At 43.9% G+C, this 26200-nt stretch overlaps 3 protein-coding genes across 5 annotated transcripts in view; 1 reads left to right on the top strand and 2 right to left on the bottom strand.

Annotated features, from left to right (window-relative positions):
• The window catches only part of il16 (interleukin 16), a 48308-nt gene that overhangs the window by 19751 nt on the left and 2357 nt on the right, over positions 1-26200 (top strand). The window contains exons 13-25 of one of the 2 annotated variants that reach the window (XM_020080153.2): positions 750-867; positions 1588-1720; positions 3102-3189; positions 3932-4155; positions 4378-4515; positions 5900-6052; positions 7851-7944; positions 8315-9420; positions 10362-10513; positions 10757-10922; positions 25126-25227; positions 25665-25896; positions 26054-26182. In XM_020080153.2, the coding sequence (XP_019935712.2) occupies positions 750-867; positions 1588-1720; positions 3102-3189; positions 3932-4155; positions 4378-4515; positions 5900-6052; positions 7851-7944; positions 8315-9420; positions 10362-10513; positions 10757-10922; positions 25126-25227; positions 25665-25896; positions 26054-26182 (2835 nt within the window). Of the gene's footprint in view, positions 1-749; positions 868-1587; positions 1721-3101; positions 3190-3931; positions 4156-4377; positions 4516-5899; positions 6053-7847; positions 7945-8314; positions 9421-10361; positions 10514-10756; positions 10923-25125; positions 25228-25664; positions 25897-26053; positions 26183-26200 lie in introns of both variants that reach the window. The other variant, XM_069526178.1, reaches the window with a different exon arrangement.
• On the bottom strand, positions 15419-20561 carry LOC138410455 (periaxin-like). The gene is made up of 2 exons (XM_069526307.1): positions 18338-20561; positions 15419-18042 (listed from the first exon to the last, which is right to left on the bottom strand). The coding sequence occupies exons 1-2, from the start codon at positions 18347-18349 to the stop codon at positions 15709-15711; spliced, it is 2346 nt and encodes a 781-aa protein (XP_069382408.1). The 5' UTR covers positions 18350-20561; the 3' UTR covers positions 15419-15708.
• On the bottom strand, positions 21244-25021 carry LOC138410463 (periaxin-like). Of its 2 annotated transcripts, none has more exons than XM_069526450.1 (3): positions 23968-25021; positions 22536-23672; positions 21244-22496 (listed from the first exon to the last, which is right to left on the bottom strand). In XM_069526450.1, exons 1-3 carry the CDS (start codon positions 23977-23979, stop codon positions 21534-21536), a joined length of 2112 nt encoding a protein of 703 aa, XP_069382551.1. In that variant the 5' UTR covers positions 23980-25021; the 3' UTR covers positions 21244-21533. The 2 variants fall into 2 exon arrangements, with proteins under 2 accessions (XP_069382551.1, XP_069382477.1); XM_069526376.1 differs by having other exon boundaries at positions 21244-23672; positions 23968-24831; positions 24897-25021.

The following is a 26200-nucleotide window of genomic DNA, read 5'->3' as shown; positions in this document are numbered from 1 at the left end:
AAAATTTCAAATAATGCAAACATAACATATTTTGTTTATACCCTACATCCCTGGTAAACATCCTCCTCTGTTATCCTGAAGAGAAGCTGGTCTTCGACAGGTCCTCGCAAACTAATGAACAGTAACTGTGTAACGGGTGGCTGTGGCTGAGGGGGTAGAGCGGTAGTTCATTCATAGTTGTACATAGTCAGAGCATCCTGAGGTCCAGGGAACGACTCCTGTGTCAGAGGCCTGTCCATACCTGGTTCTAGGCTTCATTATTTTTTTAATTGCCATTTCAGTTGCTTTGCTCGAAGGAGCGGGGATAGAGCGGTCGTCCTCCAACCAGAAGGTCGGAAGTTCGATCCCCAGTCTTCCCATCTGCATGCCAAAGTGTCCTTGGGCAAGATACTGAACCCCAAACTGCCGAGTAGAACAACAAAAAGTGCTAGCTATAGAAGCACTCTATGTATGAATGTGTGTGTGAATGGGTGAATGGAAAACTGTAGTGTAAAGCGCTTTGAATGGTCTTCAAGACTAGAAAAGCGCTATATAAATACAACCATTTACCATTTAACTTTTGTGAGACATTGGTCCTCTAAAACATCACTTAAGTAACTTGTGGTGTCTGTCAGTCAATCAATAAAATATGTGTTAATGGCCTAAAGAACAACTGATATCAGTGGCTCTGTGTGAATGCTGAATCTCCTTCAGGTAAAACAGCATCAGGTCATTACATTAAAACTTGATCTGCATGTGTAATGTCTCAGAGGCTGGTGTTGGTCTGGGTATTGGACTGTGCTGTGTTCCATCTGGTGACGGATGTCCAGGGATATACATCCACACCCTCTCTCCTGGATCTGTAGCACACATGGATGGTCGACTGCGGTAAGAAAAAAGCTACGACATGTAACACTCTCTGCCATTCAGCCTCAGTGTTTACAGTACAGTGCATACAATACAATACTATGCAATTCATTCAATACAGTATGATTTCATTAATCTTGAGGGAAATTTGGTTTAATGCAATTGAAAGAAGACCAAAGATATTCACTGCAGGGCATTAACTAAAATAATAACACAATAAATCACCAAGATTAGCTGTTCAGGTTTGATATGCTGAAAGTGAAATGTCTTCAAAAATACAAAAGGTTATAATAAATGAAGTAAATAGTTCACATGGCAGAAAGGCATTTAAGAGTAAGTGTTTAACAGGTTGGTGTGGGTTGATGACATATTGTGATGGGTCAGCGCACCCAGTCCTGGCACATGCACGGATCACACTCTCATGTGCAGACAGACTGACAACGAAAGAACTGACAGACTGTCATTGTGTTTGGTTGAGGGAAAAAAAGGGAGAGAGGTCCAATACGAGGCAGTGAATTGATCAGCTTGGCAATGGAATAAGATTTTATTTGAAATACTTAAAGGAAAAGACAGAAAATCAATATATGGTGGTATATATATATATATGTGATATAGTGATCATATGACAGAGAAAATCTGTTGTATACAATATGTATGTGTTGGTCAAATATTTGTCCCTTTATTCATGTTTCTCCTCTGAGAGTTTTTTTCTGTCCCTGAACGTTTGCTCCCTACCTTTAGGTGTGGAGATGAGATCATGGAGATCAACGACACTGTGGTTTACAACATGGCGCTGAATGACGTCTACACAGTCCTGAGCCAATGCACACCAGGTCCAGTCCACATCATCATCAGTCGCCACCCGGACCCTAAAGTATGCAACACCTCCACTACCTTTATTTCAGCCTCCAATTTATTTGATGACAATAGAATAAAAAACGACAGGGCCTTTAACAGGGGCAGCTGTGGCTGAGGGGTAGAGCGGTCATCCTGCAACCAGAATGTTGGAAGCTCGATCCCCAGTCTTCCATCTGCATGCCAAAGTGTCCATGGGCAAGATGCTGAACCCCAAATTTCCCCATAGAACAACAAAAAGTGCTGCTAATAGATGCACTGTATGAATGTGTGTGTGAATGTGTGAATAGCAAACTGTACTGTAAAGGCTTTGGAAGCCACTAAGGAATCAACCACAAAGAAAACATTTCACTTCTGAGGAGTAATGTGACAAATTCTGAACTGAAACAAGAGACTTTACAATAATATTCTAATTCTAATTAAATATATTTATATGTGAATCTATATATTTAGTGTATTCAGTAAATACGTTTGTTCCAAGTCCCTCATATCCTCCCTTCTGCCTTCTACGTTGTAGTTTGTTAAACTGCATCTAACATGTTGTTTGGTGATTGCTATAGTTTCAACTGCTACCGTATTCTGCAGCTGACATCATTCATCACCCCTGAAATGAGCAAAACCAACAACACGTTGGTCCATCACTGACCTGGGAGCTACTGTATTTCCAACAGTAGATTCTTTGATATAAGGTGCGTTAGGAATTCAAGGCAGCAGTACAGTAGGAGGGCTTGGCTCAAAATGAACTACAGTATGTGTGTCATCAATGACGGCGATTGTGTTGAAACAAAAATCATCTGCCAGGCTCTGCTCTGCCCCAAACTATGACACACTATGACAGTACATCATTGCTTTTAAGACCAAATTGAAATCTTATCTCTCGACAAAGGATTCTGAAGATGTGTCTTCCACTTGTATGTTGTTAATTAGTGAACTGCTCTTTCTCACAAAGTTTGTAAAGTTGAATAACTAATGGAACAATAAGCTGTGACTTTCATTGGCATGTTTCACAGAAATCACAGATATGGTATTTTTCCATTTATAGCCCTTCTTTTGATGTAGACATTGCATTTGCATCCACTACTATAGTCAGATGGTTATAATGACATAACAATGTCTTTAGATTTAACATGTTTCACACACTTATATATATATATATATATATATCATCACTTTTTACAAACAAAACATTTCATGTTTTTTAGCATTCTATCAGAAATATATTGCTAGACTCTTATAAAAAAGAGTTGGCAGAGGAAAAAGTAACATTGTGATCTTTTGTGTGCTATTCAGAGTCCTCGCTTTGGAACACAACCACAACCACAGCTCTTCACAGTGCACACCCAAAGGGTTACTTTATACCGTCATGGTGCCATCCATCCTCTGCCCTTTGTGTGTCACAGGTGTCAGAGCAGCAACTGAATGATGCCATCACTCTAGCAGTGGAAAGCAGCAAACTGAGGAAGGAAAAGAGCCAGTGGAGTATTGATGGTAAAATATTCATTTTCAATTGTCACATATTCCTTCTTGGGCAATCTTTCATTTGTTGTCTGAGTGCTCTTTATTTCCTCTGTCCTTTTCCCCAGCTTGTTTCACTTCTGTATAGCTGCGGCAATCACAAAACATTATTTCTTTGCAGATATTCCTCCAATTCCCATAATGCAGCCCATCAGATAACATGAGTAGAAATTTCCCATGCTTAAAGGTACAGTGTGTAGAATTTAGTGTTATCTAGTGTCTCCTTCCAAACATGAAAAAGAAACTGTGGTAGCCTTTAATTGTCATAAAAACTCAAAAGGTGTTTAGTTTGTTCAGTCTGGACTAATGTAAAAAACATGGTGGCCTCCGTAGAGAGGGTCCCCTCCATGTAAATATAAAGTATTTAATATAAAGGACATTTTCTGTGGTAAAGGAAACTACAATTCATACAATTTAGATGAAATGAACTAGTGAAAACATCATGAGGATTATTCTACATTTAACCCTAACCCTAACGTTCCCTTTCACCTAAATCTTACACACTGGACCTTTAAGTGAAACTAAAAACAAATATTAAACTGATCGTCATATGTTAAATCAGTGCAATGGTGCTTTAGTTTTGACATTTTTAATACTTCAAAATGGTTGGTTAGCACTGTCACAACACAGCCAGGTGGGAACTATTGGATTAGGGCCTTTCTGTGTGGAGTTTGCATGATCTCTCCACACCATCGTTTGTGTTCTCCTGTCTTAGGGCTGCGCAGACTGGAGTCTTGCTCTCACAGTCGGCAGAGGTGTGAGCATTGTCTAGAGAGGAGTTTCAGTCAGCTGACGGTTCGACGAGCACAGAAGACCATGACCCGCTCCTGTAGCGATAACACCAACAGCCACCACTACAACCGTTGCCTCAACATGCACAACCTTCACAACATGCACCATAACCCATCAACACGTGTCCACAGCCTGGACACACCAAAGGTAAGCTACCACACCACAGATTGTATGGGAAGGTTCAAAATACAGTTCAGTGAGCTAACAGTGATTGTTGGCATTTCACATACAGTGTCCTACATACAGTATGCTTTGTATGCATCGATTTTTTCTCTGTTGAAATATGAGATTTTTAAAGAAGTGAAATCAGTGTCTCTAGATGTCATCTCTTCTGATGTAGTAGTGTGTCCTATCGTCCTTGTCCTGTAGTCTGTGACAGACACGTGGTCGGACAACAGACTGTCAGTGCCCATGTATCCAGATGAGGACTATAATATCCCATACAACTCTCCTGCTGCCAATATCTCCAGTCAGCAGGCCCTGGATCTGGCCTTCAGGGGCAGCAAGGTACTCCATCCATCCAGCCGGACTTTACCCACAGTTTGCCTTTCACACACGCACAAAGCAGCAGGAGGTTCTCCGCATGTTAAAAACTACAACAAATCCTCAGGCGAGGGGTGGTGCAGCAGACAGAGGCAGGAAGTATTTCGCGGCAGAGTTCACATGACAACACAAACACCAGTGACAGCTCTTATCACCAAAAGTTCACACATGCAGCTCCTCTGGAGAAAGTTTGGCGAATCTCCATAGTTCATTGGATTTTCAATTGTGGTGAGAATGGAACCGACCTCGATCCCATCCAACCACTAGGTGTACTCCGCAAGTTTTACCTAAAGGGCTCTTGACGCTAGATGCGCTTTGCATTCTGTGAGCAAAGCAAACTGTAGCAGCAGTGTTGCATCAGCTCCATGTTAAATTTCCCAGCAATCTTTCTTACAGAAATATGCACTTGTTCAAGACCTTTTCGCTGTCTTTATTTTCCTGAGAAACATCTGGAAAAATATGGGAAGTGGACATTCTTACGTGGGTTGTGTAAATACCTGGATTCTTCATTTAAAATAAGAATCTTAAGTTTACTTATATGAACCAGAGCAAAAATAGTGCCTTGACCTCGTCTAATAAAACTTTACTTAACAAAACAGAATGACATTGACTTAATATGATGAATAAAAACATGCACATTTGACAATTGTCACATGACTGAGACTGATTTTAACTAATGATAATAAAACAAATCTGACTATTACAACACCAACCCTATCTGACTTTGCAGGAGGCAGGGAACAGCAGGGACAAGTTAACAGCTCATCATACATTGTAGTGGTACATAGTAAATTGTTTATATCTATTTTGTAATTTCTAGTTGTGATAACCACTCAAAGCCCTTTCCAGCACAGTTTTGCCATTCATCCATTCACATACAAATTCATACAGTGCATCTATGTGCAGCACTTTATCACACACATATACATACACTCATATTTGGGGTTAAGCTTCTTGCCCAAGAACATGACATGCAGAATGGGGGGCACTGGGATTAAACCGCAGACCCTCTGGATAGTGGGCCACCCACTCTATCTCCTGAGTGACAGCCACCATGTAGTGGGTCTAATGACTGGGCTTTGAGAGGAAAGAATGAATACAGTATACAGTCTATGGCAACAGCAACAGGATAGTACCAAGAGTACAGGTAATGTAATTGTGGATGGGCATGTGCCAGTCAAGGGGGAATACACTGCTGAAGGCCAGACATTATGCTCAATTACGCATTTGCATTGCATTCACCTTAAACTGCAAACAATACAATCTCTGAGAAAGACATGGTTTGAGAGATAACAAACCATGGTCACAGGCATTTCCATTATATGTACGTTTGTGTCTATGTGTGTAGTCTAACTGCAGGATGCGAGCTGTTCCACGTCGGTACTGTTGGCCTCAGGATGTGACCAGTGAGGAGGGCTACAATGGAGACTCCAGTGGTTCTAGTCGAGGATCCCCAGTTAGAGACGAAGGACTGGAGTATTCATCACACACCAGCTGCCAGGTAAAACACTGTGACTACAGCTGCTGCAGCACAGAGAGTCTGCTGTTAAAATTGAGTTTTGCACATTTACCAGAATTTGGTCAAAATTGTATTTGTTCTATCCTGATCTACACATGCATAGACTTTGGAGTTACACTTTCGTAATATGACAAAACAATCTAGTTGTCTGCATTGCAGAGAGTCACAGGGAAAGAAAAAAAGAAAAAAATTACATTTGTGAGTTCTACACAAATAAATTCAACCACAAACTAAATTCTTCTCTAGCACCCAACAGGTTTGAGCTTTACCTTGTTTTCAATGTCAGAAAAAGTCAGAACCAATGTCAGAACCATCCATCAAAACTTTGCATGTCATTTGTGTAGGGTTTTTCCTTTTGCCATTACATTGATCTATTGGGGTGGCTGTGGCTCAGGGGGTAATGCATGTCCTCCTCTAACCATAAGGAGCGCGGTTTGATCCCAGCCTTCCCCATTCTGCATGCTAAAGTGATAAGATACTGACACCTAAATATGCTGTGCTGTACTCATACAAAAAAGTGCTGCCCATAGATGCACCTCATGAATGTGTATGTGAATGTGTGGATGGCATTAAAGTGTACTGTAAAGCACTGAGTGGTCATCAAGACTAGAAAAGTGCTCTATAAATATAATATCTGCCTTCCACTGTCTAAGAGAATATTATATCATAGCTTCTTGCTTTATCTAAGAGTATCTAACTACAGAGCCATAACACCTGCATCTCTGTCTCAGTGTTTTTCACACACATCAGAAGTGTGTGTGTGTGTGTGTGTGTGTGTCTGCTCTGTCTTTCTGAATATACTGATGGTACAATACTAACTTTGTTTCCTCCTGTGTACCATTCATGCTTCTCCCTCCTATCTCTCCACTGCCTGCAGTTCTTCAGCAGTATATACAAAGCCTTGCAAAAGATCCTGAGGTTACTCTTCAGGAATGTATGTGAAGTGATTCAGTGTTGTCCTAGTGAAAGCATGCTACGTGCATTTTGCTTTTTATGATCTAATAAAACCAAACACTGTCTGCTCAGTAATAGACAATAAAGAGAATGGTGAAATTATTATAATGCTCATTGTGGAAATGTGGAGTTTCTTTCTATAATATTATAAGATATTCCTCATATTGGGGAAATGTAAATCTAATGTAATGAAGTGAATTATAGTTACTAAAATATATAATATTCTATATGTACTATTTAGGCCTCTACTCTGTGTTTATAAATAATAATAATAATTCATATTATTAATTGATTATTTTGTAAAAGCCTGGATTAGGCTCAGGATATTTAATGATGAGATTCCCTGCATGAAAACCATGAGATGGTCTGGTCTGCTTACCTACCACCTCACTACACGTGAGGACTTGACTGCCCATGTACATTTATGTCACTACATGGGAGGTGACTGTGAATGTAATACTGTCATACTGTACTGGAGTGTACTGCACAGATCCAACTTACCTTTGGCCTCACTGTGCACATTTGTAGGCCTTGTGTGTGTGTGTGTGTGTGTGTGTGTGTGTTCATGACCTTGAAAGGAAAAGTTGTGTAAATGCATATGGTGCTAACAATACTTTGTTTGCATGTCAGCATGAAAGCATTGCATGTTGTGTGTCGGTGTGCATCATGCTTGTTGTTGAGCATGTTACGAGCCTTTGAATGACTGAATCAAACAGTGTGAAAGGAGCAGATGAAATTTGAGCGGAAGCAGGGCATGTTACTGCACCTCTCTGTGGTTGCTGTATGAGAAGCTATCGTGACACAATACTTCCTGTTTGTGTAGCAGGAAGGAGAACGAATAAGAGAACAGTCAGAGGGGAGCAAAGACGATTTCAGTCATCGTGACACTGCTGCCTGCACCGACGACAGACTACACATAGGTAGGTAACAATACTACCATCTCACACTTATGCACCTGAATGTTACTTCACATCTAGTTCATAGCAACAATATGACAGCAAGCCAATCCTGGTGCCATGTTTGTTGTTAGTATGTCAGTGGAAAGTAAGTCAGGTTCCATTTCCTGTTTGAGGCAGGGCTTCTATGTGTCAGTGAATAAAACTCAATCAGGATATAATGATGGTGTTCATCTGAGGCCACAGCAAAGTCAGTGATCACCTGTTTTTGTTACACTGGGCCTCCACCATATTGTTTTGTGAATACACTGTAATATCTATTAATGAATTTTTGCCATTAAAATCTCTGAAACACATTTTTTCATCTCTAACTTCTACTTTCCTCTCCTGGCAGAGGATTCATCAGCGGTGCTCTGCTCACAGCCAAAGAGAGGAGCTCTAAGGAGGCAGGCTCGTACTGAACAACGCTCCCAAGAGCAGCTTCAGGATCCTTGGATTCGCCTTTCAGACACATCCCCTGAAAAACTGGCTGAGACCCACTGCCAAAGCGCTGCAGACAGCACACGGCCTGTTGACCTCAAGTTTGCCACTATGAGTGATGAAGAGAGCCCCACCAAGCTCAATGGTACAGTCACAGATGTCACTTCAGATCATCAGTCCAACATGACTCCTGATAACATGAAGAGTGAAACTCCAGGATCAAAGAAGGGGCCCCCTGTGGCACCCAAGCCCACCTGGTTTCGCCAGAGTCTGAGGAAAATACGAGATGAGAAGGACCATAAGAAGCAAGTTAAACCCGCAGAGCCGAGGCCTGCTGTGGGTTCCAGCAGAAGCTTTGCAATCAGAGCTGCTTCATCTGCAGCCAACCTGTCAATCAAACAAAAGATCCACTCATTTGAGACTTTTTCAAGTCCAGAGAGTCCAGCGAAGGGGGGGCATAGGAAATCTGTGGCCCCTTCCAGCTCCCTTCCTCTGATGGAGAAGGAGGCCAGGAGTGACCAATCCTCACATGAAGACTGTGGGAACAGCAAACATGGAATCACCAAAGAGATCCAGTCAAACCAAACTGCATTTATTCAGGAGACAGACAACACTGTCTCCACAACACCCTCTGATATCACCCCCTCCTCTCCTCAACCTTGTCTTCAAACAACAGAAATGCCCTGTGAAGATGAACCTCCCTCCGTCCAGACAGAGACAGATCTCCCACTCACTGACCCCATCAGCGCTGATCTGGACTCTGGGATAAATGATTCTCACTCCCCTCCAGCTCATGATGACAGCAATGTCTCACCATCCAAACTGTTGCCCCCGATGACATCTATTAGATCCAATCAACAAGATGGGGAAAGTCCTCCAGAGGGTGCAGAGGAGGCTGCAGCACAGAGCCAAGAAAAGCTGCTGAGCACAAGTCTGAGTGCTGGTCTCCCTACAGACAGTAGCTCCCTGAGAGGCCTGGAGGGAGAGAGTTTAGGGAAAATTCTCGCCTTCAGTAACCAGGTAATCTGTCACACACGTTAGGGACTATAGTCAGAGATGTGAGGGCAGACTCAACATTCCTAAACCTACAGCTCAGTGCCCTGGATTTGTTTTGTGTGTTTTGACATATAAGTACATTTTCGTGGTCAATCATTTATTAAAAGCAGCTAACAGTAGAAGAAGGGTGCCTGGATAAATCTGTATTAACAATCAATCAATTATTGCACAAACCTATTACTCACTGTTATGTTCAGCTGTCCCAGATTAAAACTGTGGAAAACTACCTTAAAAATCAACACATTGAATTATGACACAGTTTAAACTGATCAACACAAAACTGTAAGCACCAACACCAAATTTCACCTTCATGAGCAGTATATATGATGCAAGTCTTCATTTTCATGCTTGAACTCAACAAGGTCTCTGATGTAGTTTGATGTACCTCAAGTTGATGATGTGAAGATTTCTCTCAAAATGAATCTGTTCCTACAGAGGCAGGTTAACACAGTCAGGATAACCGTGTACATGATCAAATGTTACTGACTTAATAGTTTCATCAGCTAGAGCGTGTTACATCCCGGTCAGCCATACATCAGCTCAGTACTATGTGACGATATCAGAAGGTTGTAACTTTTAACTCCAACCACATTGTGACAGTAAAGGAAACTTTCAAATAGCAGCTTTAAAACAATGACATTTCAAATGATATTGTATTGAAAAGCTTGATTTGTCTTGATCAGTTATTATTTATAAACTTATTGCCTTTGCACAATTGGGCAGCTGTGGCTCTGAAGGCAGAGAGCAGGTTGGCACTGTATTACTGGGTACATGCAACTTGTAATGTAAAGTACTTTGCCTGGTCAATAAGACTGCATATAAATCCAGTCCATTTACCAGTGTGGTACAATGATAACTAGATTAAAATGGTCTAATTTCTTTTTTGTATGTTGTTTCTATTTCAGGTTTCACAAGCTTTGATGCGTTCTCTTCACTCTGGCTCTAGTGACCCTCGCTCCCCAAACCTGCAGGACCCCTCATCAGTGGATTTAAGGAACCCTGGGGAGTGTGATTCCGCTCCTGCTGTGGACAGCAGCGACAGAGGATTCTCTGTCAGGTAAGAGTTGCACTGCGAGATAGGGCTTGTTAGTTATTATTTGAAAAGGGGACTCACACAAAGCAAACTTTGTCTGTTTGGTATTCATAAGGAAGTGGGTCCAGGTTAAAAAAATGACTTCCTGTTTAATCAGAGAAGCTGCATTTTTATCACCACAATTTGTGTTAACAGCTCAGTTGCACACTACTGGTATGCAATATGCTCAGAGTTGTGTAACTGATTACAGCATCTTTTTAAATGCAGCTTGGCCAAACTGAGGGAGTGCACCATTGAACGAGAGGAGGGGGGATCTCATGATGGTGCAGAAGTCACTTCTGCTTGTGTTCAGACGGTCATCTCAGCCATCTCTTCCCAGGACATACAGAGAATGTTCCAGGAGGTCACAACTCTGGATGAAGAGGCGCTGAAGGTAAACTCTATCATTCAGTGGTGGAAAGCCTCCTGCGCTATGTTATCTCGGCAGGGTTTGGTAATTTACACCACTTTGGCCGAAATATGTGCGTATGATACTGATCACTTTTTTATACTGCATAATGAAAAATTAAATGTATTTAAATGTATTAACCTCTAATTGACAAATTACATTAAACTCAGGGTGGTGGTATGGATTATAGAAATACTCAGATTCCTGTCAGGTAAACAAGGTTAGCCTAACCCTGTTCACATTTACATTAAACAAACAAGATGATGTTGATCAGTGAGCTTTAGAAGGGTTGAAGGCGTATTTTTGAACTATGGTCAGAGCCTTGTTACTGTTTCCCTCCCCTTTTCCGGTCGTCAGGCAAAATTAGCCTAAACACATTTTTACAAAGGCTCCATACTCACTAATATCATCGGAACATCTTACTCTATGACCAAAGTTTTTTTTTGTACCGTTCTTCAATTTTTTAGTCGTTTTTAGTGCAGTTTTTCAGAGAAACGTTATAGTTTAGTTTGATTAACTTTTGAGATAAAATACAAATACATTTTTGGGAAAAACATCACAGCAACATAAGTAGTAGGAAAAAAAACAACATTTATATTCAATAATGTGTATTTACTTAGATCAATATCTTATTTTCTGTCCGAAAAGGAGTAGGAAGAATCACCATATCTGTCTTGCACTCTTCCTGCTCTATACTAAATATTCTAAAAAACATTAGAAATTTTAGGTCTCTTCCCTGGAGCTCGTTGTTCAGTGCGTTCAGTTTTGCCGTCAGGTCTGTCAGAAACCCCAGGTCCAGCAGCCACTGATCATCTGACAGCTCCTCATGCTCCTCGTTCCTTGTCTCCAGAAAAGCAAATAAACAAGTCGCTGCAGCACACATCAGCGTGGAGAAGTAGGTCTCCGTGTGCGGCATCAAGCTCATCCAATAAGACCTTGAATAAGCGGTACTGAAGTGCTTTTGCTCTAATCAAGTTGATCAGTTTGAGTCATAACTTGAGAAAAGTTCATGACCTTCCCCGTCAAGGCCTGCTGGTGAATGACACAGTGGTAAGTCACAAAGTCAGGAAAATCATGGTCATTACGGCACAGCACAACAAATCCAGCGCGCACACTGTGAATCGCTGGGGCTCCATCAGTGGTAATTGCCACCAGTTTGTGAATCGGGATATTTTATATTTGTTTATTTTATATTTTTAAACGCGTTGTAAATATCCTCACCTCTTGTTCTCTCCTTTAAGTGCAAAATAGTAAGGAGATCCTCTTTTGTAGTAGAATCCAGGACGCCATCCTGACAAATACAACAAGCTGAGCTGTGTCCATTACATCCAGGGATTCATCAAACTGCAGAGAAAAATATTCACAGCACTTGTCGATCCACGTCCCCTGACACTTCCTCAACCCTCCTCGCCACTGTATTGGGGCCAAGCTGGACACTGCGGAGCGTGGTTTTGATGTCGTCTTTGTTTTTGAAGCCGTTAAAAAACCACCTCTGCAGTGATGGCTATTGCCTCCTTGAATAAATCGCCATCTGTAAAAGGCTTCTTGTGTTTAGCCAAAAGATGACTAATATGTAATGAAGCTTCTTTCGCAGCCTTATTTTGAGCAGCAGGTTTTGTGAAAAGCGACTGCTGGGCCTTCAACCCCGCTTTCAGCTCAGCAACTTTCCTAGCGTGGATTGCGTTCTCGGTGGGGAAAGTTTCTTTGAATTTGTCGTGGTTGGCGTTGTGGTCCGCTCCCGATTTCCTCTTTTAGACAGCGCTAGAATTTGGTCGCATATAGCATACAAACATACTTGTCTTTCACCATAGTGAAAATAAATTCCTCTTCCCATTCGTCATGGAAATGATACGTTTTCGACTTCTTTCTCGGAGCCTCCGCTATGCTAGCTGACAACATTGCCGTCATCTGCTAGTGCAGTATATTGTCATTTTGCGACAGTTAATGTGCTAGTATCCTTCTTTGATCTTATTGGTCAATTTGTTACACTGAAAAAATACGACTGGATCAGATAAGATAGAGAGAAAAGAGAGCCGCTTGCAAAACTGAACATTAATCAGCCATAATGTATGTGTGTAATTATTTCTCTATTATTTTCGGGATCTACAGGGAATGTTTTAAAGATCTACCAGTCGATCGCGATCGACGGGTTGGCAACCACTGATCAATGGTGTCAAATGCTGCTCTAAGATCCAACAGGACGAGTAAAGAGACAAGTCCATCATCTGAAGCCATGAAAAGTTCATTAGTGACTTTCAATAGTGCTGTTTCTGTGCTGTGATGGATTCTAAATCCTGACTAAAATTTGTCCAGCAAACCGTTACTGTCTAAGTAAGCACATAGCTGGTTAGCAACAGCTTTTTCTAGGATTTTTGAAATGAAGGGCAGGTTTGATATGGGTCTGTAATTAGCTAAAACCTCTGGATCAAGTGTAGGCTTTTTAAGCAGAGGTTTAATAACAGCTACCTTACAAGCTTGTGGTACGTAGCCGGTTAACAATGATGTTGTGGCCAATCTGATTAAATATGGAACTGTCAATCAGGAAAACTTCCTTATAAAGTCCAGTTGAGACAGAGTCTAATTGATAGGTTGTTGGTTTAGATGATGAAACTAATGAGGTCAGTTCAGGAAGATCAATAGAAGAAAACTGGTTCAAACATAAATCTGGTGCTACAGGTGGTTCTATGGTTTCAGGACCAGACAGTGTATCTGTGCTTTTCATAGGGAGGAGGTGGTGGATTTTATCCCTGATGGTTATAATTTTATTTGTAAAGAAGCTCATGAAGTCATTGCTTCTCAGGGTTAGAGGGATAGATGGGTCAGTAGAGGTGTGACTTTCTGTCAGCCTGGCTACAGAGCTGAAGAGGATTCTGGGGTTGTTCTTATTTTCTTCTATTAATAATGAATAATAAGAGGTTCTGGCATTTCTAAGTGCTTTCCTGTAATTCATCAGGCTATCCTTCCAGGCTAGGTGAAAGTCATATTGATTGGTGGAAACGCCACTTCCTCTCTAGTTTCTGTGATGTCTGTTTTAAAACACGTGTTTGAGAATTATACCATGGAGCTAATCTCCTCTGATTTACCTTCTTCTTTTTTAGCGGGGCGACAGCATCAAGGGTTGTTTTTAATGAGGCTGCTGTACTATTAACAAAGTTAACAAACTTTCCTGTATTGTACTGACACATGGCTGAGAGGTAAGTGTAGAGGGAAGCAGTTCTTTAAATTTATTCACAGTTTTATCAGATAAACACCGACTAGAACTTGTGACCAGAATTAATAATTCTAAATTCAAACGTAATTAAAAAAAAAGGTCAGACAGAAGAATGTTCTGTTGAAATATTAATACATCATCAGTTCATATGTCAGAACAAGATCAAGAGTGTGATTCAAATAGTGAGTTTGAACAGTGGCCCTCTGGCCTGCACTTTTGCTCAATCTGAGGCAGCTCCACCTTACCACTGCAATATATATTGCAATATTCCTACGATCCAACTACATCGATCTGTGCTCGGCAAGTTGGCCTTCCGCACGACATAAATCCATCTAACATTGTTTTAAAAGGTAATCAATCGATTGTATCAATACTAGGAAATAACGCATTGGATTTAAGCACGTCAGACTTTATATCAATGCCTTCGCCGACTCCTCGTCAAATCTCAGTTACAACTTACAATTCAAATATCCGGCCTTCTGGGAGGCATTGTGTGCTCATCTGGTGTATATTGTCTTTTCTGCCGGTGGTTGTGTAGCATAACACATATGCTGCCATTTTGACAAGAAAAAGATCTCAAAAGTGATGATATTACATTCGGAAACATCTACAAAATTACGTAGGCTGTCTGGTGACATGGGTGGGAAAAAAAGATTCCGTGGCCACGAATTAATTACGCGTGGGAAAGAGATCCTATCCCGTGGCCACGAATTAATGATGCGTGGGAACAAGATCCTATCCTGTGGCCACGATTTGTTTAATGCGTGGTAACGAGATGATTATTAGTTGGCTACGAATTAATAAGACGTGGCCACGAGAAATATTTGTCATTTCATCAGTGAGACTGTTGACTTTCTGGTATCAGTAGCTTCAAACATGGACAAGTTTGATCTGATTTCGTTTTATTTTAATCTAGGGATGAATTATAATGATAGTGACCCTGCTTTCCAGCTGGACCGGCTGTCTGTCTCTACTAGGAAATAACGCATTGGATTTAAGCACGTCAGACTTTATATGGATTTGTTTTTTTTAGCACTTTTAATGATAAAGGCGTTCAACGTTACTCGATTCAGTCTACCTGTCTGTGACCTCATCGGCACGCGCCGGCAGCAGCGCAAATGTCAAAACATAGCATAATGGCGGATGGCAGAGGAGAAGCTGGCGAGCGAGCAATTATCAAACCACCATTGCAGTCCAGTGTGTGGAAACACTTTGGCTTTTGCAAAGACGGAGATGTTCTAAATAAGTTGCTCGCTGTTTGAAGAATATGTAAAGGTCAAGTGAAGTATATTTATTGAAAATGAGAGCAGAAAAGGTTAACTTCCTGTTAATTCAACCTAAAGAACAGCTTCGGGAAGGCGACTTATGTCATGTGTTTGCGTGTTGTTATGGTTTGGTCTAGTGCGGCCCCCGTCCGTATAGCACAAATCACACGAGGGTGTTGCTCACAGTGCCCCCACCTGCCAAGGGCTTGAATCGATTCAGAAGATTGCTGAATTGATATTGAATTGCAGGGAAAAGAATTGCAATGCATTGCTGAATCGATATTTTTATCCACCCCTAAAACACTGACATCTTCTCGGGCCTCAAGCCACTCCATCTCACTCTGCACTTTTCTCCAGCCTCAAGCCACTCCATCTCAACACTGGCATCTTCTCTGGCCTCAAGCCACTCCATCTCAACACTGGCATCTTCTATGGCCTCAAGCCACTCCATCGCAACACTGGCATCTTCTATGGCCTCAAGCCACTCCATCTCAACACTGGCATCTTCTCGGGCCTCAAGCCACTCCATCGCAACACTGCCATCTTCTCTGGCCTCAAGCCACTCCATCTCAACACTGGCATCTTCTCGGGCCTCAAGCCACTCCATCGCAACACTGCCATCTTCTCTGGCCTCAAGCCACTCCATCTCGACACTGGCATCTTCTCGGGCCTCAAGCCACTCCATCGCAACACTGCCATCTTCTCTGGCCTCAAGCCACTCCATCGCAACACTGGCATCTTCTCTGGCCTCAAGCCACTCCATCTCAACACTGGCATCTTCTCTGGCCTCAAGCCACTCCATCTCAACACTGGCATCTTCTTGGGCCTCAAGCCACTCCATCGCAACACTGCCATCTTCTCGGGCCTCAAGCCACTCCATCTCGACACTGCCATCTTCTCGGGCCTCAAGCCACTCCATCTTAACACTGCACTCTTCTCCGGCCTGAAGCCACTCCATCTCGACATTGCTGGCCTGAGGCAGCTCCACTTCACTGCTGTAATCTTCTTCGGCCTGAGGCGGCCGGAGAAGCTGCACTCTTCTCTGGCCTGAAGCTGCTCTCTTCCCGGGCCTGAAGCAGCTCCACCTCAACGCTGTGCTCTGCTTCGGCATGAGGCGGCTCCACCTCACCACTGCATTCTGCTTCTGCCTGAGGCGGCTCCACTTCACCGCTGCATTCTGCTTATTCCTGAGGCTGCTCCATCTCACCGCTGCGCTCTTCTCTGGCCTACACTCTTGCTTAATTTGAGGCAGTGCCTCCTCACCGCTGCAATCTTTTCCGGCCTGAGGCGGCACCCCTTCACCGCTGCACTCTGCTTCGGCCTGAGGCAGCATTAACTCACTGCTGCACTCTGTTTCGGCCTGAGGCAGCTCCACCTCAATGCTGCACTCTTCTTCAGCCTGAGGCAGCTTCACCTCACCGCTGCAGTCTTCTTCGGCCTGAGGCAGCTTCACCTCACTGCTGCACTCTTCTTCGGCCTGAGGCAGCTTCACCTCACTGCTGCACTCTTCTTTGGCCTGAGGCAGCACCACTTCTCTGCTGCACCCTTCTCCGGCCTGAGGCAGCATTAACTCACTGCTGCACTCTTCCTCGATCTGAGGCAGCTTCAACTCACCACTGCACTCTTCTTTAGCCTGAGGCAGTGCCACTTCACTGCTGCCTTCTTCTCCAGCCTGGGGCGGCTGGAGAAGCTGCACTCCTCTCCGGTCTGAAGCTGCTCTCTTCCCGGGCCTGAAGTGGCTCCACCTCAACGCAGTGCTCTGCTTCGGCATGAGGCGGCTCCACCTCACCTCTGCATTCTGCTTCTGCCTGAGGCGGCTCCACTTCACCGCTGCATTCTGCTTATTCCTGAGGCTGCTCCACCTCACCGCTGCACTCTTCTCTGGCCTGCACTCTTGCTCAATCTGAGGCAGCTCCACCTCACCGCTGCAATCTTTTCCGGCCTGAGGCGGCTCCCCTTCACTGCTGCACCCTTCTTCGGCCTGAGGCAGCTCCACCTCACTGCTGCACCCTTCTCCGACCTGAGGCAGCTTCACCTCACTGCTGCACCCTTCTCTGGCATGAGGCAGCTCCACCTCACCACTGCACTGTTCCTCAATTTGAGGCAGCTCCGACTCACTGATGCACTCTTCTTTGGCCTGAGGCAGCTCCACCTCACTGCTGCACTCTTCCTCAGACTGAGCCAGCTCCTGACATCCCTCTGATGTTTCAGATGTGTCCTCATGCTCATACTCGGTTCTCTGGAGCTCCTTGTTTAAAGTCACCTCAGGCATGGAGTCACTTTGGTTAGTCTGTTTTCTGTGAGCTTGCCTTTTCTCAATCTTTGTTATCGCAAGCCCAAGCTGGCTCTGCACACTTTTCAAAAGGTCCACATTGTCCTTTTCCAGAGCCTTCAGGTTTCTGCTCCAGGTTTTCTGAGCCCGAGTCAAGTCCTGGTGCTGGTTTGCCTCCAGAGCTTCACACCTGGCCTTCAGAGCAATACTGGACTTTTCCAGAGCCTCTGCCCTGCTACAGGATCGATCAGCCACTTTACAACTCTGGAGGGATACATGCACTAGCATGGCCTTAGTCTTAACTATGGCTTTAGTTAGGTCATCTCTAATCTTCTGGAGCTGCATTGGTCCACAAGCCTGAAGAATAGAAACATACATGGAATTCTTGAGTAAAACTCCACTCCCACCTTAACCAGGGTTCCTGTGGCTCCTTAAAAAGTCTTAAATTAAAATCAACAAAATTTAGGTTTTAAATTGTCTCAAATAGACCATGAATTGGCTGCAAAGCATTACATTTGCAGGTGGTGCATTTAAGGCGTGCATTGATGTATAATAGATATATTTACTCAACAAGTAGTTGAGCTTTAGACAAAACATGAAGTAATTGCAGTCAAAAGCAGGTTAGCCAAGAGCTTTGGTAAAATAATCTTACCACAGTGTCCATTTTGGCAAAGGAATAAGGTTTGGAAAACTGTTGCCTATGTAAATGAAACTTGTTTTCTTCACAAATGAAAGCTGCTGTCTCCTCAGTTGAAGGTTTTAGAAAATGCCGTCACTCTTGCAGTCTAACTCTAACCTAACCTCTAATCCCATGATCAGAAGAAATACTGCAAAGATAACTACATCACAGGGTCACAACATTAAAGGACTTCTAAGGTTTCCATGGAGATTTTTCTAACTACACAACATGGCTGCCACTGGAGGTTGTTGTTTTTATCAGGAATTCTTTGTCGCACCTGCTTACTTGAACTCGCAGAGTAATTAATGCGATTTTGCTGGTCAAAGAGCAAGGACACAGTGGCCTCTTGAAAGTGATATCTCAAAACCAAGGGATTTCCTTCAATTTTTGATCAGCTTATCAGATTTCAGTGGTCAAAGGGCCTGGTGACCGTATATGAATTTGAAAAAAAATATGTAGACAAAAACTACACTACACAACTACATTGTGATCTCACTGAGGTGAGTTAATCACTGAAATCACTGGTCATGACCTGTGGGTAAAGGCCAGAGAATTGGATGTAATCCAGGGGAACGTGAGGTCCACTTACTGGCATCAATGCCTTTGTCATCAAGGAACTGCCTACACACTCTGGCCACATGAGGCCGGGGGCACTGTCCGGCACCAGGAGAAACCCAGGGTCCACTGCAGTAGATGATGTAACAGCAGCATAATGTTCACCACAGCTTCTCTTTCACACCTGTCACATGTGCTCAGTGTGAACCGGCTCTCATCTGTGCCAATTTTGGTGTTCTGTGGCAAATGCCAACACACATTAAAGTGCCCTGATAGCTGCTAGACACTGACTTTTGGTCTTCTTGTATGATTTGATGTATATTACAGTCCTGCGAGGGCCACAGACACCGGCTCTTTACAACTTTTTTTTGCCAGAGAACTGATGGCTATTGGGACATGAAGAAGAAGAATGTTTCAGTAGCAACTTTAAACTTTTACACTTTAATAGCTTCATTATGAGCAGTGTTTCCTCATCATGCTAATGTAGCATAGAATCAGGTTCCCAGATTCAGTGGCTTTATTTTCTGTGTTGTGTTGCATGAAATATTTTAAGTATAAATTAAAACTTTTATGTTGCATATTCTCACATGTAGCTAATATTTTACAGCGTCTATGTACTGGATTATATAATATATTGTGCAGGTCACTTACTGTCTCAAACAACAGAAAATGACACTGCCTCTGTGATAGCTTTGAACAATGTGTGTGTGTGTGTGTGTGTGTCTGTGTGTTTGGTGAGGGAAACTTCACGCGTCTCCTCGTCAAATCTCAGTTACAACTTACAATTCAAATATCCGGCCTTATGGGAGGCATTGTGTGCTCATCTGGTGTATATTGTCTTTTCAGCCGGTGGTTGTGTAGCATAACACATATGCTGCCATTTTGACAAGAAAAAGATCTCAAAAGTGATGATATTACATTTGGAAACATCTACAAAATTACGTAGTCTGTCTGGTGACATGGGTGGGAAAAAAAAGATTCCGTGGCCACGAATTAATTACGCGTGGGAACAAGATCCTATCCTGTGGCCACGATTTGTGTAATGCGTGGTAACAAGATCCTATCCCGTGGCCACGACTTCCTTAATGCGTGGGAACGAGATGATTATTAGGTGGCCACGAATTAATAAGACGTGGCCACGAGAAATGTTTGTCATTTCATCAGTGAGACTGTTGACTTTTTGGCATCAGTAGCTTCAGCCGCAAACATGGACAAGTTTGATCTGATTTTGTTTTATTTTAATCTAGGGATGAATTATAATGATAGTGTAGCGACCCTGCTTTCCAGCTGGACTGGCTGTCTGTCTCTCGGCCAATCAGGGAAGTGCATGTTGAAAATGCTGAGTATGCGCTGTTGATTGGTGGGTGTTGCAGGGCCGGTGTGTATGTGGAACGGAGGGCGAAAGGAAGTTATAGATTTCATCATGCGTCTTATTAATTCGTGGCCACCTAATAATCATCTCGTTCCCATGCATTAAGCAAGTTGTGGCCAAGGAATAGGATCTCGTTCTTATTTTTTAGAGGGACGACAGCGTCAAGGGTTGTTTTTTAATGAGGCTGCTGTACTATTTACAAAGTTATCAACTAATGTGGGAGTAAAGTTTTGATAACTTTCCTGTATTGTACTGACACATGGCTGAGAGGTAAGTGTAGAAGGAAGCAGTTCTTTAAATATACTCACAGTTTTATCAGATAAACACCGACTAGAACTTCTGACCAGAATTAATAATTCTAAATTCAAATGTAATTAAAAATGGTCAGACAGAAGAATGTTCTGTTGAAATATTAATACATCATCAGTTCATATGTCAGAACAAGATCAAGAGTGTGATTCAAACAGTGAGTTTGAACAGTGGCCCTCTGGCCTGCACTTTTGCTCAATCTGAGGCAGCTCCACCTCACCACTGCAATATATATTGCAATATTCCTACGATCCAACTACATCGATCTGTGCTCGGCAAGTTGGCCTTCCGCACGACATATATCCATCTAACATCGTTTTAAAAGGTAATCAATCGATTGTATCAATACTAGGAAATAACGCATTGGATTTAAGCACGTCAGACTTTATATGGATGTTTTTTTTAGCACTTTTAATGATAAAGGCGTTAAATGTTACTCGATTCAGTCTGCCTGTCTGTGACCTCATCGGCACGCGCCGGCAGCAGCGCAAATATCAAAACATAGCATAATGGCGGATGGCAGAGGAGAAGCTGGCGAGCGAGAAATTATCCAGCCACCATTGCGGTCCAGTGTGTGGAAACACTTTGGCTTTTACAAAGACGGAGATGTTCTAAATAAGTTGCTCGCTGTTTGAAGAATATGTAAAGGTCAAGTGAAGTATATTTATTGAAAATGAGAGCAGAAAAGGTTAACTTCCTGTTAATTCAACCTAAAGAACAGCTTCGGGAAGGCGACTTATGTCATGTGTTTGCGTGTTGTTATGGTTTGGTCTAGTGCGGCCCCCGTCCGTATAGCACAAATCACACGAGGGTGTTGCTCACAGTGCCCCCACCTGCCAAGGGCTTGAATCGATTCAGAAGATTGCTGAATTGATATTGAATTGCAGGGAAAAGAATTGCAATGCATTGCTGAATCGATATTTTTATCCACCCCTAAAACACTGACATCTTCTCGGGCCTCAAGCCACTCCATCTCACTCTGCACTTTTCTCCAGCCTCAAGCCACTCCATCGCAACACTGGCATCTTCTCTGGCCTCAAGCCACTCCATCTCAACACTGGCATCTTCTCTGGCCTCAAGCCACTCCATCGCAACACTGGCATCTTCTCTGGCCTCAAGCCACTCCATCTCAACACTGGCATCTTCTCGGGCCTCAAGCCACTCCATCGCAACACTGCCATCTTCTCGGGCCTCAAGCCACTCCATCTCGACACTGCCATCTTCTCGGGCCTCAAGCCACTCCATCTTAACACTGCACTCTTCTCCGGCCTGAAGCCACTCCATCTCGACATTGCTGGCCTGAGGCAGCTCCACTTCACTGCTGTAATCTTCTTCGGCCTGAGGCAGCATTAACTCACTGCTGCCCTCTTCTTCCGCCTGAGGCAGCTCCACCTCACCGCTGCACTCTTCTTTGGCCTGAGGCGGCCGGAGAAGCTGCACTCTTCTCTGGCCTGAAGCTGCTCTCTTCCCGGGCCTGAAGCAGCTCCACCTCAACGCTGTGCTCTGCTTCGGCATGAGGCGGCTCCACCTCACCTCTGCATTCTGCTTCTGCCTGAGGCAGCTCCACTTCACCGCTGCATTCTGCTTATTCCTGAGGCTGCTCCACCTCACCGCTGCGCTCTTCTCTGGCCTACACTCTTGCTTAATTTGAGGCAGTGCCTCCTCACCGCTGCAATCTTTTCCGGCCTGAGGCGGCGCCCCTTCACCACTGCACTCTGCTTCGGCCTGAGGCAGCATTAACTCACTGCTGCACTCTGTTTCGGCCTGAGGCAGCATTAACTCACTGCTGCACTCTGTTTCGGCCTGAGGCAGCTCCACCTCAATGTTGCACTCTTCTTCGGCCTGAGGCAGCTTCACCTCACCGCTGCAGTCTTCTTCGGCCTGAGGCAGCTTCACCTCACTGCTGCACTCTTCTTCGGCCTGAGGCAGTTTCACCTCACTGCTGCACTCTTCTTTGGCCTGAGCCAGCACCACTTCTCTGCTGCACCCTTCTCCGGCCTGAGGCAGCATTAACTCACTGCTGCACTCTTCCTCGATCTGAGGCAGCTCCAACTCACCACTGCACTCTTCTTTAGCCTGAGGCAGTGCCACTTCACTGCTGCCTTCTTCTCCAGCCTGGGGCGGCTGGAGAAGCTGCACTCCTCTCCGGTCTGAAGCTGCTCTCTTCCCGGGCCTGAAGTGGCTCCACCTCAACGCAGTGCTCTGCTTCGGCATGAGGCGGCTCCACCTCACCTCTGCATTCTGCTTCTGCCTGAGGCGGCTCCACTTCACCGCTGCATTCTGCTTATTCCTGAGGCTGCTCCACCTCACCGCTGCACTCTTCTCTGGCCTGCACTCTTGCTCAATCTGAGGCAGCTCCACCTCACCGCTGCAATCTTTTCCGGCCTGAGGCGGCTCCCCTTCACTGCTGCACCCTTCTTCGGCCTGAGGCAGCTCCACCTCACTGCTGCACCCTTCTCCGACCTGAGGCAGCTTCACCTCACTGCTGCACCCTTCTCTGGCATGAGGCAGCTCCACCTCACCACTGCACTGTTCCTCAATTTGAGGCAGCTCCGACTCACTGATGCACTCTTCTTTGGCCTGAGGCAGCTCCACCTCACTGCTGCACTCTTCCTCAGACTGAGCCAGCTCCTGACATCCCTCTGATGTTTCAGATGTGTCCTCATGCTCATACTCGGTTCTCTGGAGCTCCTTGTTTAAAGTCACCTCAGGCATGGAGTCACTTTGGTTAGTCTGTTTTCTGTGAGCTTGCCTTTTCTCAATCTTTGTTATCGCAAGCCCAAGCTGGCTCTGCACACTTTTCAAAAGGTCCACATTGTCCTTTTCCAGAGCCTTCAGGTTTCTGCTCCAGGTTTTCTGAGCCTGAGTCAAGTCCTGGTGCTGGTTTGCCTCCAGAGCTTCACACCTGGCCTTCAGAGCAATACTGGACTTTTCCAGAGCCTCTGCCCTGCTACAGGATCGATCAGCCACTTTACAACTCCGGAGGGATACATGCACTAGCATGGCCTTAGTCTTAACTATGGCTTTAGTTAGGTCATCTCTAATCTTCTGGAGCTGCATTGGTCCACAAGCCTGAAGAATAGAAACATACATGGAATTCTTGAGTAAAACTCCACTCCCACCTTAACCAGGGTTCCTGTGGCTCCTTAAAAAGTCTTAAATTAAAATCAACAAAATTTAGGTTTTAAATTGTCTCAAATAGACCATGAATTGGCTGCAAAGCATTACATTTGCAGGTGGTGCATTTAAGGCGTGCATTGATGTATAATAGATATATTTACTCAACAAGTAGTTGAGCTTTAGACAAAACATGAAGTAATTGCAGTCAAAAGCAGGTTAGCCAAGAGCTTTGGTAAAATAATCTTACCACAGTGTCCATTTTGGCAAAGGAATAAGGTTTGGAAAACTGTTGCCTATGTAAATGAAACTTGTTTTCTTCACAAATGAAAGCTGCTGTCTCCTCAGTTGAAGGTTTTAGAAAATGCCGTCACTCTTGCAGTCTAACTCTAACCTAACCTCTAATCCCATGATCAGAAGAAATACTGCAAAGATAACTACATCACAGGGTCACAACATTAAAGGACTTCTAAGGTTTCCATGGAGATTTTTCTAACTACACAACATGGCTGCCACTGGAGGTTGTTGTTTTTATCAGGAATTCTTTGTCGCACCTGCTTACTTGGACTCGCAGAGTAATTAATGCGATTTTGGTGGTCAAAGAGCAAGGACACAGTGGCCTCTTGAAAGTGATATCTCAAAACCAAGGGATTTCCTTCAATTTTTGATCAGCTTATCAGATTTCAGTGGTCAAAGGGCCTGGTGACCATATATGAATTTGAAAAAAAATATGTAGACAAAAACTACACTACACAACTACATTGTGATCTCACTGAGGCGAGTTAATCACTGAAATCACTGGTCATGACCTGTGGGTAAAGCTTCTATGTTCCACAAACACACACCGGCCCTGCCACACCCACCAATCAATGGCACGAATACTCAGCATTTTCAACATGCACTTCCCTGATTGGCCGAGAGACAGACAGCCAGTCCAGCTGGAAAGCAGTGTCGCTACACTATCATTATAATTCATCCCTAGATTAAAATAAAACGAAATCAGATCAAACTTGTCCATGTTTGCGGCTGAAGCTACTGATGCCAAAAAGTCAACAGTCTCACTGATGAAATGACAAACATTTCTTGTGGCCACGTCTTATTAATTCGTGGCCAACTAATAATCATCTCGTTCCCACGCATTAAGGAAGTCGTTACCACGCATTATTAATTCGTGGCCACCTAATAATCATCTCGTTCCCACGCATTAAGGAAGTCGTGGCCACGGGATAGGATCTCGTTACCACGCGTTATTAATTCGTGGCCACGGAATTTTTTTTTTTCACCCATGTCACCAGACGGACTCCGTAAGAAATGAAAGTAAAGGCATATATTGAAGGCTGCTTGATGGCACAAAGTTATTTCATAACAATAACCCAGTTCAAAATGTTTGTTTTTGTTTTTACTGCAGCAACTGGTGGACATCCATGTCGTGATTCTGCATAAAGAGGAGGGAGCAGGTCTGGGATTCAGCATCGCTGGAGGCTCTGACCTAGAGAGCAAAGCTCTTACAGTAAGCAGCTCTCAGTACAGCTTCATACTGCTCATCTAGAGCATGTTTCCTGCTGTTGTGATTCTGGGAATGACTTTTGCAGTCAATCATAGCAACTCATCTTAGACTATAGGTCTGGCTGAGCACAGGCATTGCATGTCCCAGAGATTTCTGTTCAGGTGGTATTGACTGTGTGTCAGCATGTCTCTTTTGATGGAATTAGGAACATCTACCCTGGACTAAGCAAAGAGTTTGGTTTGACTGACTGCACTGTCAATAATCTGGACAAATAGAGAAACAGATAATCAGAGGCATTTCATATTCCTCAGTCTTCCCCTCCAGTATCATTTAAACAGGTTTTTAAGCCTTTATAGTGCTACGTCTACTCTGTGCCACTGAATCTCTCTCTCTCTCTCTCTCTCTCTCTCTGTGACGCTTGTTTACCCTCTGCTGTTCAGGTACACAAAGTGTTTCCCAGTGGCCTGGCGGCTCAGGAGGGCACCATTGAGAAAGGAGATGAGGTGTTGTCTATAAATGGACAAACACTGCAGGGCGTCACACATGCCGATGCCACCGCTGCTCTGCGTCAGGCCCGAAATCTGTCGCTGGCTGTGGTGGTCATCTGCAAGAAAGCAGAGGAGGGAGGCAGAGAGGGGGGAGGCTGCAAGAGTGAAGAGCCTAACGCTTCAGGTGAGTCTACAATCACACACAAAGGTGCAGTCCTGACGTTATCTGAGACTATAGAATCTATAGCTTTTGTTAAATTTATGCAGACAGGTCTGAAAAGGTCTGAATTCAACCTGTTATATGCTAACCATCCAATTGTTCACTGTTGTTTGTGCTGCAGAGGAGGAGCAGGCAGCTCCGGTGAGGGTGGAGCTGGAGAAAGGAGCTGGAGGAGCTGGTTTTACTCTGGAGGGAGGAAAAGGCTCGATCCATGGAGACAAACCTTTAGTCATCAACAGGATCTTCACAGGTATATTCATGATGAGGA

Source organism: Paralichthys olivaceus, chromosome 1, assembly GCF_024713975.1.
Source record: "Paralichthys olivaceus isolate ysfri-2021 chromosome 1, ASM2471397v2, whole genome shotgun sequence".
In the NCBI taxonomy this organism is placed as follows: Eukaryota; Metazoa; Chordata; class Actinopteri; order Pleuronectiformes; family Paralichthyidae; genus Paralichthys; species Paralichthys olivaceus.
This window is presented reverse-complemented; position numbering and strand designations above follow the sequence as displayed.